The sequence below is a fragment of the Gavia stellata genome, chromosome 1, assembly GCF_030936135.1.
Source record: "Gavia stellata isolate bGavSte3 chromosome 1, bGavSte3.hap2, whole genome shotgun sequence".
In the NCBI taxonomy this organism is placed as follows: Eukaryota; Metazoa; Chordata; class Aves; order Gaviiformes; family Gaviidae; genus Gavia; species Gavia stellata.
In genome coordinates, this window is record NC_082594.1 from 57,853,930 (window position 1) to 57,871,021 (window position 17,092).

The following is a 17,092-nucleotide window of genomic DNA, read 5'->3' on the forward strand; positions in this document are numbered from 1 at the left end:
TGGTAGAGGGATTCCCAGCCATGCAAACGTAGCGCAGTGGGGAGGTAAGAGCTGGTGGGATGTGCTGTGCAGACTTTTTCGCCCCTCCCTAATGCTGCTGGAGCAGTGATGTGCAGTTCCAGGCTATGGGACACTGACGATGCAGGAAGAAAAAGAAGGCAACAGGCAACTAGATGCATGCTATCTTGTTACATACTCTTCTGAATATCTTTGTCACTGAAATAAAATGGTCATGCATCTAGACAGATATTTGGCCAACTTCTAAGATTATACACAAGTATACATCATAACCACGTATAGCTAGTATCTCATCTTAAACTAAGGGAAAATTATGTTTATCTATTAGTTTGTAATAAAGCTAGGTTTCTGACTGGAAATGGCCTTATTTTGGTTTTCCATTATTCTTTGATCATGACTTCCTAGATTAAATGAAGTTAAATCAGAAACATTCTGCCTGTACTGGTTATTCACATTTGTTAAACTGCTGTTCATACGATAATTTTGGTAACTCTGACAGTTATCATAAACAATTTACTATATTAGGCTGATATACTTAGGCCTTCTGAAAGGATTAATATTAAATTACAGTCTACTCTAGGATATTAAAGAATGAAAAATGAAATCCTGCCTGCTAGAGGCCCCAGCAAACTTTTCCAAAAGAGTCTTTCTAAAAGTCCTTCCGAAAGAAAGCGTAAGCTCCCATTTTCTCCACATTGTCGCTATAAACTTGGGGTTCTCAAAGGCTTATTAAAGGAATGCAATTATAAAATCCCTGGACAACTTATATCTTACTATTTCTTAGCAGTTGGGAAAGGAGATGAGAATTATGTTAAAAATACCTGTATTTACATAGGAAGGCTTTACAGCATACGAATTTTTATGTTATAATCATAAACCTCAATTGAAAATATTTTAACGGGTGTTAATTCCCAGTTATGTTTCCACATAGCCACGGATGAGTGTGAAGGGCTGGTAATTGTTTTACAGATCAAATTCTGATATTTCACTCACCATCAATGATCTGCAAGCCACAATGTGATGACACTGTTGTGGGCCACTTCTGTCTTCTCTCACCAATGCAATTCTTATTCTATTTCAGCTTTCCTTTTGCCACAAAATGATGTACAGTGTCAGTAGTTTGTAGGTACATGCTTTTCCTCACTAAACAACTTCAACTTCAGATGCCCTTAGACCCCTTGTTCAAACAAGCTGCTTTGACCAACCCATATTTTGATTTCCTTTTCTGCTAGCCAGAGAATTATTCCCTTATTTTTTGCCGATTCTTAATCCGAACACTCAAGCAATCTTCACCTCAATTCTCCCTCTGAATTTACAGTTTATTAATCTCAAACCTGTCACAGTGTTGAACAATTTTTCTTCCTTCTTGTATTTCTTACCTAGTCATTGGTCTGTCACAGACAGTCTGCAAGGCCAACAGATCCTTCCCTCTGCTAAGCATTAGGGGAACTATTCGTACCTTGACACTTGCTGTCACAATTTGCTTTTATAGGTTAATATTCCCAGTTCATACGGTAATTACAGTTCCTAGCGTACTTTCATCCAAGCTCATAAAATAAATCAGTGCTGGAGGCAGATGTCTCAAACCAAGACTTCAAACTGAATATGAGTATCTAACCCATCATCTACAGTACTAGTAACTTTTCTGCACTGTAAGTTTTGTAGGTCAGCCAGATTTGAGGTAATAAGGGTAATTCCACTGGAGCCCCAGCTGTGAGATAACTTACATCCCTTCATAATTAAACCTGAATCCCTCTCAGCATTTACCAGAAGTCCAACTGAACTTTTAACTGATGACAGGACCAGTATTTCACTGATCTTGGTAGGATAATTTAGAGAATAAATATTGCCATTCATACATTTTACGAATACACAAAAAAGATAACATTAAATCTTTGTATGTCTATACATTAGGGAAGAATCACATGCCTTTAGGTGCTTATAGAACGACAGGTGAATAAGAAAGAGTTAAGAAAAATCCCCAAACAAGAGTTGGAGTCCTTCTCAGAAGGGGTTGAATTGTTCTAAAAACACCGGTAGCAGCACATAAAAAAAGTGCAGTTCTTGAATTCAAACTTCAAAGTATCCAGGTCGGCTTCCTGAAATGAATCCAAGACAGGTCTAGTAAGAAATAGTGGCAACCCAGAAAGCGATAACGGTTCTGAACTTGCTGTGATTTTCAGTAAGGAGTTGGAGGTCAGTTATAAAAGAAAGGTTCAGACTTGCAGACAGCTGTGAAAGCCAGATAGGGGTGCTAGAAGTTGAGTCTGATCTACCATTTGCAAAGCTTTTCTCCATTTTCCATCTGTATCCCACAGAGATCAGATGAAAGAGATGAAAGAGTCTGAGATCAAATACTACATAAATCATTTTTTCCATCTTGGAGAGGGAGACTTCTTGGAAGATTTTTTGTTGCTGCTGTTGAGGCTTTTTGGTTTTGTTTTGCTTTTTTATTTTTGCTTTTTTTTATACATCACATCCCAAAGGCTGAAAAGACGAACAAAAAAAGGAGGGAGGGGAGGCCTAGTGGAGCATTGCTAATATTACTTCAGATTTATTTCTCAGAAGACACTAAAGTTTCTAGACTTCATACAAAGTTGTGATGGGGATTTGGATCAAGTTAGACCGTGTCTACCCATAGCACATCAAAAAGTCAATCCTGAAGGAAAAGACAGGATATGGCCTGAACAACTTTGAAAACCTGAGTAATGTGGCTTCTAGACACAAGCGGAGGTGCTCAAGATAAACTGCTGGTGGGATAAGTTATATTTGATGGGGACTTGCAGGTTAAGATCACCTGAAAGGAAGCAAAAGGTTTTTGTGTGATGGTAGGAGGAAGAAGAAACTGCTATGACGCCTATCACCAGGTGGCAGTGTTACACAGTCTTGCAACTCCCATACCTTACTACATGAGACGTTTTGGGGTCTTGGGAGGAGTACTGATAGGGATCTGTATTAGTTTTTGCTAGGCAGAAGGAAGCATGTAGCAGTTTCAGAAGAGACAGATCTCTCTCTGCATTCATCTCCCTGATCAGAGTCAATTCTTGGGAGGAAGTTACAATCTAGGAACTTGGGTGTTGACTTGGACACCTTAATCTTTAAACAAGGGAATTTATTTCGTGCAGTTAGACTGTTCTTTACTGGGAAAACCAAAAGACCATATGCAAATGCAGTAGCATCTTTCACACGATCGACAGTGACCGAGTCTGTAGCATTTCTACTTGTACCTGAATCTGGAAAAATAAATGTGGACGTGGTACAGGTGGCATGCCTTTGATCTTCAGTAGATCCACAAAAGCTGCTCTACACTCCAGAGTTTGCATCACAGATACTGCAGGATTCAGAAAGCTGAGGGCTGGAAGGAATGTGTGTAAGTATGTCTACGTTTTTCTGTGCACAGAATGGAAATGGGAGAGCGAGTTGCTGTGTCTGTCCTGCTAAATGCTTTTCTCAGGCTGTCTTCACGTTGCAGATTCCCGTTGTAGAGCGTGCACAAACAGCCCTATATTTCATTTCTTTGAGATTACATAAAAACACCCTGAATTCATACTCTTTGCCTTCTCCGTTTGGTGCAGGACCAGCACTTGCTGCTAATCATTTGATATTGCAGCCTGCAATAACTGGAATATTTGTAACTCCGCTCGAAGTACCTTCCCACTCGCCAACTCTGCCTGGCTGTATCGTGAAGCTGCATATGTCTTTTGAACGCCAACAGCAGCCATAGGCTCTGTGGCCAATTTGCAGCCACTGGTCACGCTTTGCGTCCTCCTTGTTACAGTCCTGATTATAGCTGGATACCAGCAAGGCTTACCATTGCTTGTCCCTAGTGCCACCCCATTCTCTAGGCAGTGGACTGCAGTAAGCCCCATACGTGGTCCTACATGACAGAGATTTTCTTTGCTAGCTAACATCCTGGAACGTCAGCCTGAGTTTTGTGAGGTTAGTTGCCTATGCCACGGTACAAAAGGCAAGAGAGAACACAGATTTTCCTTCCTTAAATTAAAAGCTGCAAATGCTCAGTGGCGTTGTCTACGTAAGTAAATGAAACAAGTTCAGGAACTGTATTGGTTACTGAGGCCAAATAGCATGACGTAGTCTGACCTGTGTTGAAGCTGTAATCTCAGTGACTTGAGTGCTGCTTGGAAATGATTTCTGGAATGGTTTGACTCCCAAACTATGTCCAGGAGTAGTTTGGGAGAGTGCTGGTTGGCACATGCCCAATGCCCATACATGGTTAGAGCATTTTCTCATTCTTTACTCTGCTAGATGTCCACTTTGCAAAGCCCAGGAATGATCCAAGGTGGTCGTTCATTTGTTACACACCGTGAGTCTAAGGACTGGCTGCAATGGTGCAAGAGCAAAAGATGACTGAGATTATGTCGTAGAAAGGAGATCTACCTATAAATATCTAGTTTTGGCATTGGTCTAAAAAATCTAGCTCAAAGTTTTCAGAAACGTTCCTTTTTCGGGAAACTATCTTCCCAACAACTCTAACTAAAAAAATAATAATATTGTAATATTTCTATGAGCAGTTATATGGTTTTAAACAAAAGAAAAATTAGTGGAATGCTAGAAGTGATTTAAGATGCTCCAGTTGTTCTAGGTCAGTGTCTTACACAGGTGGAATTATGAATATTCAAAGCAGAATATAGCTGATCCTTTCTCTCATAAGGAAAACACACAGTGATGTGTAAGGAATGACTTGCAGAAGCCACTGCTTATGGACTGGCACATATGGGACATTGATTGAAAACATTGTTTCTATATTGTCTGTGTTCTGACTAAAGGAAATAGAAGGGGACTGTACGTTTAATAAAGTTACTACATCCAGAAAAAGAATGGTAAGCAGGAGAAGTGAAAATTAACAAGCCTCATAATGAATTGCAACTCTACGAGATGATGGACTGGTGACAGTATAATGCCTAAATTGCTTTAAAAGGAAGAATACAGCACTCAGTGTCCCATTGAAATAGAAGGTTCAGTAAGAGCACATATTAAAATTTAATCTGACAAAAATAATGGAGGTTTATACTAGAAGCCTTTGAACAAATTAATCCCAGAGAAATGGCTGAAGTTAGCTTGAGTTTATTAATTTAACAGTTTTTATCCTTGTGATAAGGGAGGCACCTGGGACTTGCTGTACGATGAAAAATTGGTTTATTGGAAATCTCAGCTGGCCACAAGTGTTGAAACAGCTTAGGTCAAGTGATGATAAATAATTTAAAGAAACCAGTGTGAGGTAGGTGTCACTTTAATTTTACATTAACAGAGCTATTAGATGTTAACCTTGTCAGACAGGTAATTGCTAAATGAAATCATATGTTTTATACCTTTCCTTCATAATATCATTTGCTTACTCATGCGTTTTGTACAAACCTTGATGTTGGCACTGACACTGTTCCACATGCCCATTGCTTCAGATTATCAAATATTGTATTGACCTTTAAAACAAATGGTAAGTATGCCAATTTTTATTTTTAGCAACTCGGAAAATGTGTTGTGTGTTACCTTGGAAGGGGCAAGGAGAAAGGACATAATGTGTTGGAACTTTAAAATAATTTTGTGTGCACATTTTCACATGTCAGCACATCTCTGGTAGAAATGACAGTAGAGCTGGCACATAAATTTTAACAGGTGAAAGTATTCTGCCTGAAATTGTTACAAGGATTAGGTAATTTCGGGATTGTTTTCTTTGAACACTTGTTGAACTCTGAGCTATACACTGACAGCATAGGATCTTGGAGAATTACTATGGTAGAAATAAGAGAATCCTAAGTCTTATTTGTAATTGGTTTATTTTGAAATCCATAGAAACTATACTCATTTTGTAAGAGTATTGCAAAACTAGCTTGTAACTGGCTTTGGATTTTCCTTGTGGTTAAACCCTCATTGGAGATTTACAGATGAGTTATATTTGAAAGGGAAAATGTTGGGATTGAACAGAGTTTGCAATTTATAGGGCTTCATTTTGAACCCAGTCGTGTTCCCGTTAAATCGATGGAAACACGACTGTGTTCAAAATGACCCTTACCATCGCTTCATTGGTGCTAATGAGTTACAGCCATTGACTTCTAAAGAATCCAACCCATTTTATTAAAGCTTAATCCCACAGGGCCTTGCACAGTAACGTGGACCTCTATAGAGAGAACATGAAGTGCTACCAGATGAAAATCCTGCACAGGTTCATTTGACACCAGATTGCATTTTCTTTTGCCAGAGGATGGAGGGACTGGGCTTTCAGTACCGTGGTGCATGGTTGTACGAGGGTGAATTTCACCAGGTAACCTGCGGCGTTCTCCTTACAAAATTTCACTGAAGATAAAAGTGCATCTCTTTTGATGTCTTGGCAAGACTCAAGAATCTGCTACTCTTAAGACTTTTACCAGCGTAATACCTTAACAGGGTGGTGGGACCCTGGAAACGTGTGTGTGTGTGCGCGCGGTATGTTTGTGTGTTCGAAGTCGGGTGGTGTATGCCCTTGTTCTTGTGGTAGCAACTTTTGGAACATCTCACAACGTTTAGAGTTGTAACTGCTTTCGTTTAGATAATTTTCTGGTAATTTCTATTATTTCTGGCAAGATTTAATGGAAGCTGATACTGTCTTTCAAGAGTCCCAATACTCTTACTTTCTGTAGAAAAATCTTCAGCTTAGAAGACATTGGTATAGCTATTTTTTTAAGTTTTAAAGTTAAATGGCCCACAGGAAGACACGACTCTTCTCAGCCTTCCAGAGGTGAAGTTGTCTTTAGAGTTGAGCAAGAAAAGTTGCTTTAGTGCTGTCAAAGATCTAATTAATCCCTCAGTAAATAAAGACATTCTGTAATTAAGTAACTGAGATGTGCAATCAGTTCTAACACGAAATGCTTTGCATATTAATGTATTATAATCCGGGAGCTGTACAAGGCTTGTATTTGGATATGAAGCCTTTGTAACAGACTTGTAAAAATAGGGAGAATTCACTGCAGGCACAACAGTGCTTGACAAAACACTTCTCGGCGAGGTGCGGCCTGTACGCTAGGCATTTAAATGTCTATTAAACAGGGAAAACGACGTCGTCTCAGTCTGGGAGCTCTTGCAGGTATGTGAAGGGGCTTTTGAGGAGTTAACTTTTCAAACTCTGATAAAGTAGGTACTGCCCCGGGGGGGGGGAGGGGCGGTGTAAGGTTTTCCTCAAAGTCAGTTCGGTATTTGCGACTTTCTGCTCCGAAGACTTCAACGACCCCCAGAACCAGCAGCACTGCAGATCATTTCATCTACAATTAGTCCATCTGTGTAGTAAGCAGCGTGTTCCGACCTACCTACACGAAATAAACACCGGGGTGATGAACACTGGCTTGAAACCGCGAACGGTATTTGCGACCGCCCCGCCCGCCACGCAAAGGTAACGGGATACTAAGGAGTTCAAAAGACAAGAAATCATGTTGTTTATTTCCGTCTCGCGGTCCCGGCGGCGGGGCGGCAGCAGTGCCACACCGGCCGCGCGCGCGGGGCAGCGGGCGCGTGCTGGGGCCGGCCCGCCGCCCTGCCAGCCCACCTCGCGCCGCTTCCCGCCAGCGGCCGCAGGAGCGCCGCTCACCTGGCGGAGCCCCCTTGTCAACCTCATTGGCTGCCTTCCGCTCCGCCCCCGCCGCCTCATTGGCTGCCTCCGCCTCCCCCCCCCACCCGCGCGCTATCGGTCTCCGTTCGATACCTGGAGGGGAGCGAGGAGCGACTCCCACCACCCCGCTTTACTCGCCGCCCGCTCTCATTGGCGATAGAGCCGGCGCGCTAGGCCCGCCTATTGGCTGCTCAGGAGGCCGGCTTTGCCCCGATTGGCTGGCGGGCGGGGCCGCCCCGCCCCGCGGGGGGCCGAGCGGTGTGTTTGGGCTGGAGAGTTGCCGGCGGAGCGGATTCCGGAGCTGGTGCCGCTGCCGCTCGGCAGCGCGTGCCGGGGACGGCGCGAGGCGCTCCCGCCACGGAGGCTCCTGCTCGACGGGCGGCTCCCCTTCGCCTCAGCCGCGGGGAGCGGGCGCGGGATGGCCGCCTCGGGCGGGCTGGAGCGCGGCGCGCTGGGCTGGGCTGGGCTGAGCTGAGCTGAGCGGAGCGAGCCGCGGCCGCCTGCGAGGACCAACCATGCCGTCGGGAAGCGAGCCGGGCGCCCCTCGGCTGCGGGATCCGACCGGGGCGGCCGCCCTGTCAGCGCCCGGCAGCGCCTGAGCCCGCGCCGCGCTGCACCCGCGCGTCGCCATGGACGAGCGCTTCAACAGGTGGCTGCTGCCGCCGCTGCTGGCGCTGCTCTTCTTGCTCATCGTCTACCAGTACGTGTCGCCCGCCTGCCCCGGCGCCGCCTGCCCCCGCCGCCCGCCGGCCTCCGCCGCCCGCCGCGCGGGGGGCCCGGCGGAGCGGGAGGAGGCGGCGGCGGGCGCCGCGGAGGAGGAGGCGGCGGCGGAGGCGTCGCTGCCGCGGCTGGTGGCCAAGTTCCCGTTCGCGCGGGGGGAGTTGTGCCGGCGGGTGCGGTTCGACATGCGGGGCCGCGACGTGATCGTCTTCCTCCACATCCAGAAGACGGGCGGCACTACCTTCGGGCGGCACCTGGTGCGCAACATCCGCCTGGAGCAGCCCTGCTACTGCCGGGCCGGGCAGAAGAAGTGCGCCTGCCACCGCCCGGGCGGCGACAAGGACACCTGGCTCTTCTCCCGCTTCTCCACCGGCTGGAGCTGCGGGCTGCACGCCGACTGGACCGAGCTCACCAGCTGCGTGCCCGCCGCCATGGAGCGCCGGGGCTGCGCCGGCAACCGCACCCTCAGGTCAGTGCCGGCCGCGGGGGAGGGCGGCTGCCGCCCGCCGCCCCGGGGAGGCGGGAGGGGGCGGGGAAGGCCGCCCGGGGCGGCCGCCGCGCGCCCCAAGGTCTCGCGCCTGGGGCCTGACTGCCCCTCGCTCCAAGTCTGATCCCGCCTTTACCAGCGCGGTCGGAAGGCTCCCTGTAAGTGGGTCCCGCTCACCTTGCTCGCTTTGGCAAGAATTTTCCGCTGCCGTCGTCATTAAGAAGCAAACGGAAAGAGAAGAAGGCTTATCTCCCAGAGGAGGTTCTACTTTGGGCTGTTCCCCTCCCTGTTTGTTACCTCTAATGCATTACCCTACCCTACCTGTAATGCATTTTGCTTCGCCGCAAATTTGTGCTGATTCTACGTAGCGCGTATGCAGCTGCCTTTTGTGCAGGTTGGGGCGAGAGAAACTAAACTTACCCGTTTTTATGCAAGTTTCTCCTATCTATTTGTCCTTTTGAAACTTGTTTTTAACAAAACACGATGCTCTTCTCCGTAAGAAGAGTGCCTCTGCAGAATCCAGTGTATGGCTGCAGCTGCTGAATGGTGTAACTGGTGGAGTTTGGAATATCCATAAGCCCTTAAACTCTTGTTTTCGTTTCATGTTGGCAGATAGACTAGTTCTCTGCTTCACGTGGTGTACCAATTGCTTGCTATATGTGCGAGCTGAAAGTCAGGAGACGATGTGTGCCAAGCTCTGTGCAGGAAATGCAGTACTAGCAAAATTGCAGTGTTAATGTTTTTTGGATGATCTGAGGACAGTGGAAAACTTAAGAATTTTGGATGCATGCTGTCTCTTTGCCTGGTATCTTGTATTGCGCTTTTGTTGGGTCTTGCAAAAGGTCTTTCCATTTTTTAAAATGGAAAAATTGTCAGATGGTTAATCTCTCTCAATATGGGATAGCTGTAGGTGAATTCAGTAAGTTTTGGGCTTTGTTCTGATTTATTTACCATTAAACCAGATTTTCAGGCTAATGTTAGATCCTATCTTTATTTGCATGATAGATATTGAACATGTGTTGTAAGAAGTTACGAGCTGAATTCTTCCTTAAACCTTTGCGCTGTAGTGATTATAACTTCAACGTATATAAAATGTTTAGGAAAAATACCTTTTGTTTAGTTATATAGTTTTCCAGATAACTTAGGTTCTTTCATTTTGCTATCCATCTTAATTTTATGAGTCTGCAAACTTTAAATTTTCTGTCACATATTGTTTTGTGTCTTGTCATTTAAAAACATGTACAGTCCATGACATGGACTAATTTTCACAGGGCCTAGTCATCAAGATAATGGAGTCGACTATTGTTGTTGTTAAACAATTGGAAGATTATTTGATGTGAACATCAAAGGCCCTCCCACAGCGCAAAGCTAGTAACATTTGGCATGACTCCAGCTAGGATAATTCGAATTTATTGTTGATGGTTGTGGACTTGGACAGACAGCCCAGTATCCTGGGCTTGCAGGATACTGTTAAGGTTATTCGTGCAATTTTGTGAAAAATCTTTAGCTGAAGATAAAGTGTAAAGATTTGTGTGCTAGTGGAAGAGGAATACTGTGCATGCCTTCAAGGACAACATAGCTTGGTGGTAACTGAATAGCTTTAAGGAATATTCAAGAAACTTGTAAACCAAGGAGGGGAGGAGGAAGAGTAAGACTTGTAGAAATGTATGAAAATGCATGATCTGCCATTGGTGTCCTCTTTTCCTCTCTCATGAAGAATATTAGTAGGTAAATAACTGAGTGTTAAAATGAATTGCAAAGACTACAAACAGGCAGTAAAGTTGGAGTAGTGGCTTTGGTACTCCTAAATAAAAAACCATGATTATATTAAGTAAATTTAAAACTTTGAGTTGAATTATAAAGCATGTCATAGTGATTATTTGGTGGATAATTGGTAATTATTTTGATTGAAGAAACACATGTAGTGACATTTCACCATTACAGCTGAATAGTGTTTTCTTAATTTTTTTGTTTAGTTAGTGAATTACTTGGTTAGTGTGACATTGCACTTCTTGATTCATACTTACGTGAGGAAAGTGCTGTGAATAATGATTTTTTGCATCGTTCTAATACTCGTTCCTTCTTGTATTATATCCTGTGCTGGGCAGACACCTTTTCATTTTTCCCTTTGTTTTCTCTTTATAATCATATAGCTTCACTTCAGTTTTTCAAGGAGCTGTCAAATGAATCAGATAACCCCGAAGTACAGATTGACTCTGCTGTGAATGTCTTTGCTCCTGGTAAAGTTGGAATCAAGCCTAAAATACTTTGCTGGGGGACTGTACTATTAAAGGCATTCATCTAAATCTTTTTTTAATGTCTGAACAGAGAATTGAGAATGAGGAGAATGTATGCTTAAAATAAGCAAGAAACTAGCTTATGAGTCTAAAGTAAAGCATAGTGATTGTTTTTAAGTCATCCTTTAAAGCTTCTGAATGTATTTGAGGCGTTAGACTTCCTGGAATAGCTCAACTTTTCTCTTCTACCTTCCAGCTATGGAACCAGAAAATTAGGCTAAATTGGTTAAATATCTGACAATTAATTTTCTTTGTGGCTAGGAGGGCAGCAGGACAAACCATATTATGCATTTGGTACCAAGGCGTTTGATCTCCTGTGCCATATATTTGATGCAGTAAGGATGATGTTAAGTGTATTTCGGATTTTTTTTTCTCCTCATAGCAAGGTGTTAATGTAATCTGTTCTTTCAGATCTCTATATGTGTAGCCTATCTTTTACTACATAGAGGGAATAAGGGATTTAGAGTACAAATAGCCGCATTTGGAAAATTTGCTTCTTGAAAGGCTGGTAATAGTGTAATGTAAGTAAAAATTAAGAGGCTCTTGGAAGTATTTTCTTTCTGTTTTGTTATGAGCAAGTTAGAGTAAGTCCTACCTTTTAACGCTGGTCTTTAGAAGAGTTCGTGAAGAAACTATAATTAGAATTCATGGGGGAAGGGGCTAGGTAGTGGGGGAAGGAGGGAGTGGATGATAGTCCTAAGGGTCTTAGGAGGGGTGTGAAGCACTACCTCACCTCACCCTGGCTTCTTTGTCTTTCACAGGCAGTGTGTTTAAAGATCTTTTACTTCTGAAATCTTGTCAGGGTTCTGGAGAGACTTTTTTCAGCTTTTCCCATTTCTGATGTTTGTGTTTTTAAGATCTTGAGTCCCAAGAAGGAACACAGGGCAGAAGTTGCTGCCGTGCCCCAGTAATTTGAACTCTTTCAAGCCCAAGTGCCAGCTCTGATTTTGATGTCACTGGACCTTTACCTTTCTGTGACTTAATGATATGAAGTGTCCTGTGCCCTCGTCCCAGCTTAGGTACTTCAGTATGAAAAGTTGCTTGTTGTCAATGTGTTGGATGCTATTGTGAAGTTATAGAACTATCTTTTTTGTTAAGAATCAATGTTATTCTTTTGGATGCCATTACTTAGGAGGAAAAAAACCCCCACAATAAAACAAACCAACAACGTGAGACTTCATTTCTCAAACATTTGCATATGTTTTAATTGTCAGGATGTGAGATGTTCTGCTGAAATACCTGCTTAAGTGTTTACAGAGCCAGGCTATAAGTTTTTCATACTAATGTATAGCTTTCGCTTTTGTAAAAGTTGCTGTATGGATAGTGAGGATATTGCGAAGGGTATGCAGCTGATGCAATTTGAAATTAAATTCTTATTAGTGTAGTTTTCAGCTCAATGTTGCAAATAATTAGTGTAATTAAAGCAGTGGGACTTTTCCCATGAAGATGCAGTTAGGTTCACATAGTTCTCGCATCAGGAGCGTAGCACCCCATACATTTGATTTGACAGGAGAGTTAACTGCTGTGCGTTTGTGTCTACAACTTGAGCTATTTACTCTGCCTTACAAAAACGGCTGTTACAACAGAAAGTAACTGAGACTGGCACGCAATCTTTTTTTTTTTAAGGAACAGTCTCTTATTTCCTTGTGTATTTGCTCTGCCCTCACTGGAAGTCATTGAAGTTGATGATGCTTGTGTTTAGCTCCACCTCTGGAATTTGGCTTTCCTTCAGAGGTGCCAAGAAGCTGAGACTATGGAGCCTTAGCCAATGTTGCTTGAGGAAAGGAAGGGAAGAGAAATGTTGTTAGATGTCTAACCTGGGATGCCAGGGAAGAGTCAGTCTCAAGCCTGAGTGAGTGATGTTAGGCTGCCTCTGTAAACAGTGGGGAGAAACGGAATAAGACAGGCAGACCTTTGGATGGTCTAGGACGTGTCTGAGAACTGCTGAATTGTCTTCTGGAGGGACAGTTCTTCCTTTCACTGATTACTAGGGAAGCCTGGAATAGCTAATTAGGACTTGATGTCTAAAACCAGATGAGAAGAATTCAGCATCTAATGTTGCAGAGACATTGTCAAACTGATTGTCTGCCTCTGTTAGGTTGCCAGGTAAAACTTGGTGTGTGAGGTAGGGCTTGCTTTGTCTCTCCACTCCATGTATGAGGGATTGAGAGGGGGCCGTAAAGTCCTAAGCAAGGCCCATGTTATCCCTTGCTGGTGTGCCTGCAATATCATTAATACTTATTCATTATTATTTATTACAAGTTTGATTAAACTAGGAAGGTAATTTTTTAAACTACCCACTTGAAAGAACACTGCATTGAAAGTGTTGTCTACGAAACAGTGAAATCAGTCTAATTCTGTAAACCCCATGAGCTTTATTATCAGTGCAGTTTAGTCTTCGAAACTATTGATTTTCATTAATTTGCTTCCATTATACTCTTCATTTCCTCGTGTCTGTTTAACTTACTGTGTGCTCTGTTATTCTACAGAAGTATAAATCAGCAGTAAACCCATGGGTCTTGGAATTGGGAGAGTTGAATAGAAATTATTAGAAGGATTCCTTTTTCTTCTTATGCAGTCCGGTATTTGACTATTGAGTGCTTTTAAAGCTCTAGCAATAACAGACTGTAAGATGGATTCTGTTCTTTGCAGCCATGGTAACTATGATAATCATAAAAATGTAAGAAGAGCATTAATTGAAAATTAAGACTGCACTAAAGGTAGTGGGGAGAAGATAATAGGCACAAATGTTTAAACTGAAAAAAGCACAAATTCTCCACCATACCTTGGTGTCTTCTACTGAAATGAATGTTAGAGTCAGTAAGCTCTATATAGTTTGGTTTTTTAATAAATGTGAGGAACAGCAGGATTAAACACTTTCCTGAGGTCCTGCTGCTGACAGTGTGCTTTTTCCTTCCTTAAAGCATCCAATAATGGAGACAGTTAAAAGAATCTTGGTAATCTGCTCAATGGTTTCATAGTCCTTACTATTGGAAAGTGGTGTTGTCTCCCCCCAGCGCTGAGTGTGAATCTTAACTTCAATTTTAAGCCCATTGCATCTTCTGTCTTTTGAGAAACTGAGAACAAATTGGTCCCCTTTTCTCAGCAGTAGCTTACTAGCTACTTTGGTTCTTAGGAAGTCCTCTTTCAACCTTCTCTTCTTAAAATGTAACCAAATCCAGCTCATTTTGTATTTATTGTAGGTCATTCTTTGTGGTGTTCTTCAGATTCATGTCAGTTGTTTTCTTGAAATGTGGTGCTTCAGTGGGAGTACAGTATTTCGTTTGTAAGTGTAGTACGAAGTGGAGCAAAAGAGATTACTTTGCTTGTTCTGAAGGTTGTGCTTGTGGTTGTACACTTCTGTGATGTTTGCCTATTTTGCAGTTCCCTGATATTGACAGTTTAGCCTGGAATTTAGACACTATTCATTTTCTTAAAGACTACTGCTTACATTTCCCATTGTCTTTTTAGATGAGCTTTGTGCTCGTCCCCACTGGAGTTCATTCCTCTTCTGTCAGTTTCTTTGATTTGTAAAGTTGATTTAAATTTTAATTTTGTCCTTCCTAGCTTTTCATCATTGGCGTCTTTAATAAATGTGTTTTGTATTCATCATCCATGTTGTTGATGCAAACATTGAGTAGAATTAAATCCCATTGTAATAAACCTTTTGTATGATATAACTCTCAGAATTGCTTTCCCAGGGAGTTCTGCCCCTGCCACATCATATTTTTTCTAGACTGTGTTTTTTCTGGCTTATGACACTAATTGGAACTGTTGTCTAAAGTCATGTTTCTTAATACTTCTTAAAAAAGCATTTCCTTCCTACTGCTCCTATTCAAAGTCAATGACTATATTTTAGAGGGAAATTAGACTGATTTGATCCAGCTTGACTGAGACAGTAACGCTGTCTGCTAGTCTCTTCTTCTGTGCGTTTAAAGATGATAACTTGTCTTAAAACTGTGGCAACAACTAGCAACACTCCTTAACTACTTTTTGCATTGTACTTGTCTCCTGTGAGATTTCCCCTGCCCAGAGTAGCAGACAAATGATTGATGGGGACAGAACTTTTCAACCTCGGGGTTGTTACAGCTCTGGAAAACTTTTGACCCAAAGATAAGTCTTATCTTCAGACTTTTGAAGCTGCAGCAGTAGCCTCAGCAGGTTGTCTTGCTGGGGACTACAAAAATGGCTGGAATTCATGTTTACTATTAATTGCTATTATTGATAAAAGAGTGGTCAGCATTCAGTTAGGAATTGATTGTTCTTATTCACCCATCATTGTAATTTACAGATAACTGTGAAACTTAAGTTTTTTGATAGGGAGGTGCATGTTGTGAAAATAATCACCTGAGCAGCAGTTCTTCTAGTTGCCTGGAAGAGAACTTAGTGATTTACTCAAGCAAATTTGCTTGCTCCTTTCATGCAGACCTTGCTGCTTCCTTTTTAATCTGGCTTATTATATCATGTTGGGGTGGGTGTTTTGCTGCTTCTGATACTGCATTCTGGAAAATAGGCCATCTAATAAGATTTTCTTTAAAATGAAGGAGCTATTCTCTTCTTTGTGCAGGAGCCAGGCAGAGAAACCCTGGGGGAGGAATGAGTGAAAGTGCGAGTAGCATTCCCTAGGGCTGTACAGTGTTATAAGACATAGCAGCTGTTGTAACTCTCTCGTGTTATTAAAATGCTTTTTAATTTCTGTTATCTACCTGCTTAATTTAGAGTAATTTCCAATCCTCTTGAATAGGATATTGATTAAAATAAATTCTTACGTAGCTTTGGGATATGTATCGGTTTGAGGTGGAATGGGAAAAATTATCGTGTGAGTGGGAAAAGTTGCTGTCTAATGTCATTACACTGATAGATATTAAAACTGTAGACCCAGCCAGTGGCAAAAATAGGGATAAAATTGTGAGCTTACTCCTGATTTTTTTTTGAGAATGCTTTGTGAAGGAAGAAGAAAAATCTCTGCCAGCTCAGCTCTAGTGATCACAAAGAAGCTCAATGGAAAGTGTAGAGAGCTGGTTGGACTGAATGATTTCTCCCTTCAGGTGTGTTAGCAGTTTTCATACACTGCCTTCTAAGTCAGCAAGAGTAAAGCATTTCCTCCCAGAGTTTGGTGCAGTCATGGTAGTGAATTGAGCTAATAACTCAAAACTCTTGCTCTCTGTGCAGAATGAGACCAGATGAAAGCAAGGGAACCTGTATTCTTTAGTGTATTTAGTACTGTATTCAACTTGCTGCCTGTTTTCTGGAAGTATTTATAACCCACACTTCTAGTGCTAAACTACTCTGGATGTCTTAATGTTGCTTGTTGCCTTAGAAGGTAACTTAAAGTCTCTTTTAAGTTCTGTTATTGCTGAAAAAGGTTTTCAAACACTGTAGGAGGCTGATCATACGAATTAAGGGTCTAATTTGGACTGCCATTAGCCTTGAAACAACTACTAATTTAGGGGGAAAAAATTAACAACAGAACTATTTTGGGATTTTGTTCAAGATAGCATGGATTTTCTTTCAGAACAAATTCTAGAGTGGCAAAATGAATAACTCTTGAAGTACTTGTTGCATGATCAGTGCTCGAGATCTCAATATATGTTGACTAAAAAAGTATAAAATGGGTTCTTGTAAGGATAGGGTCTTTTATCTTCAAGCTCTGAGGACTTTGTTTCTGCTATGAAGCTCACTGTCAGGTGGCCTCATGTATACTTATACAAAGTTCTGGAGTTTGGCCCGCAGCTTAGTCATCTTAGAAAAAGCCTGGGGGGGGATTGGCTTTTAGTTAATGGTTTAAACTTCATGTCTTAAACCCCTTCTTTTCTTTAAAAATTAGTAATCTGTTAGAAAATGGTTGATGTAAAGTGGATTTCAGACATATAACTGTATTAATGCAACACTTCTAATATGTCAGTTGTGAAAGTGTATTAATGCAGGTTGAAGTGTGGCTCTGAGTGTCTACAAACTGATAGAGATGCCAAA

General features: G+C 42.3%; 1 protein-coding gene across 1 annotated transcript in view; it reads left to right on the forward strand.

Moving 5' to 3' along the window:
- Window positions 1-8,244: 8,244 nt before the first annotated feature.
- Window positions 8,245-17,092, forward strand: part of HS6ST3 (heparan sulfate 6-O-sulfotransferase 3) — a 319,565-nt gene continuing 310,717 nt past the window's right edge. Inside the window, exon 1 of the mRNA XM_059823629.1 lies at window positions 8,245-8,804. Coding sequence (XP_059679612.1) covers window positions 8,245-8,804 — 560 coding nt within the window. The remainder of the gene's footprint in view (window positions 8,805-17,092) is intronic.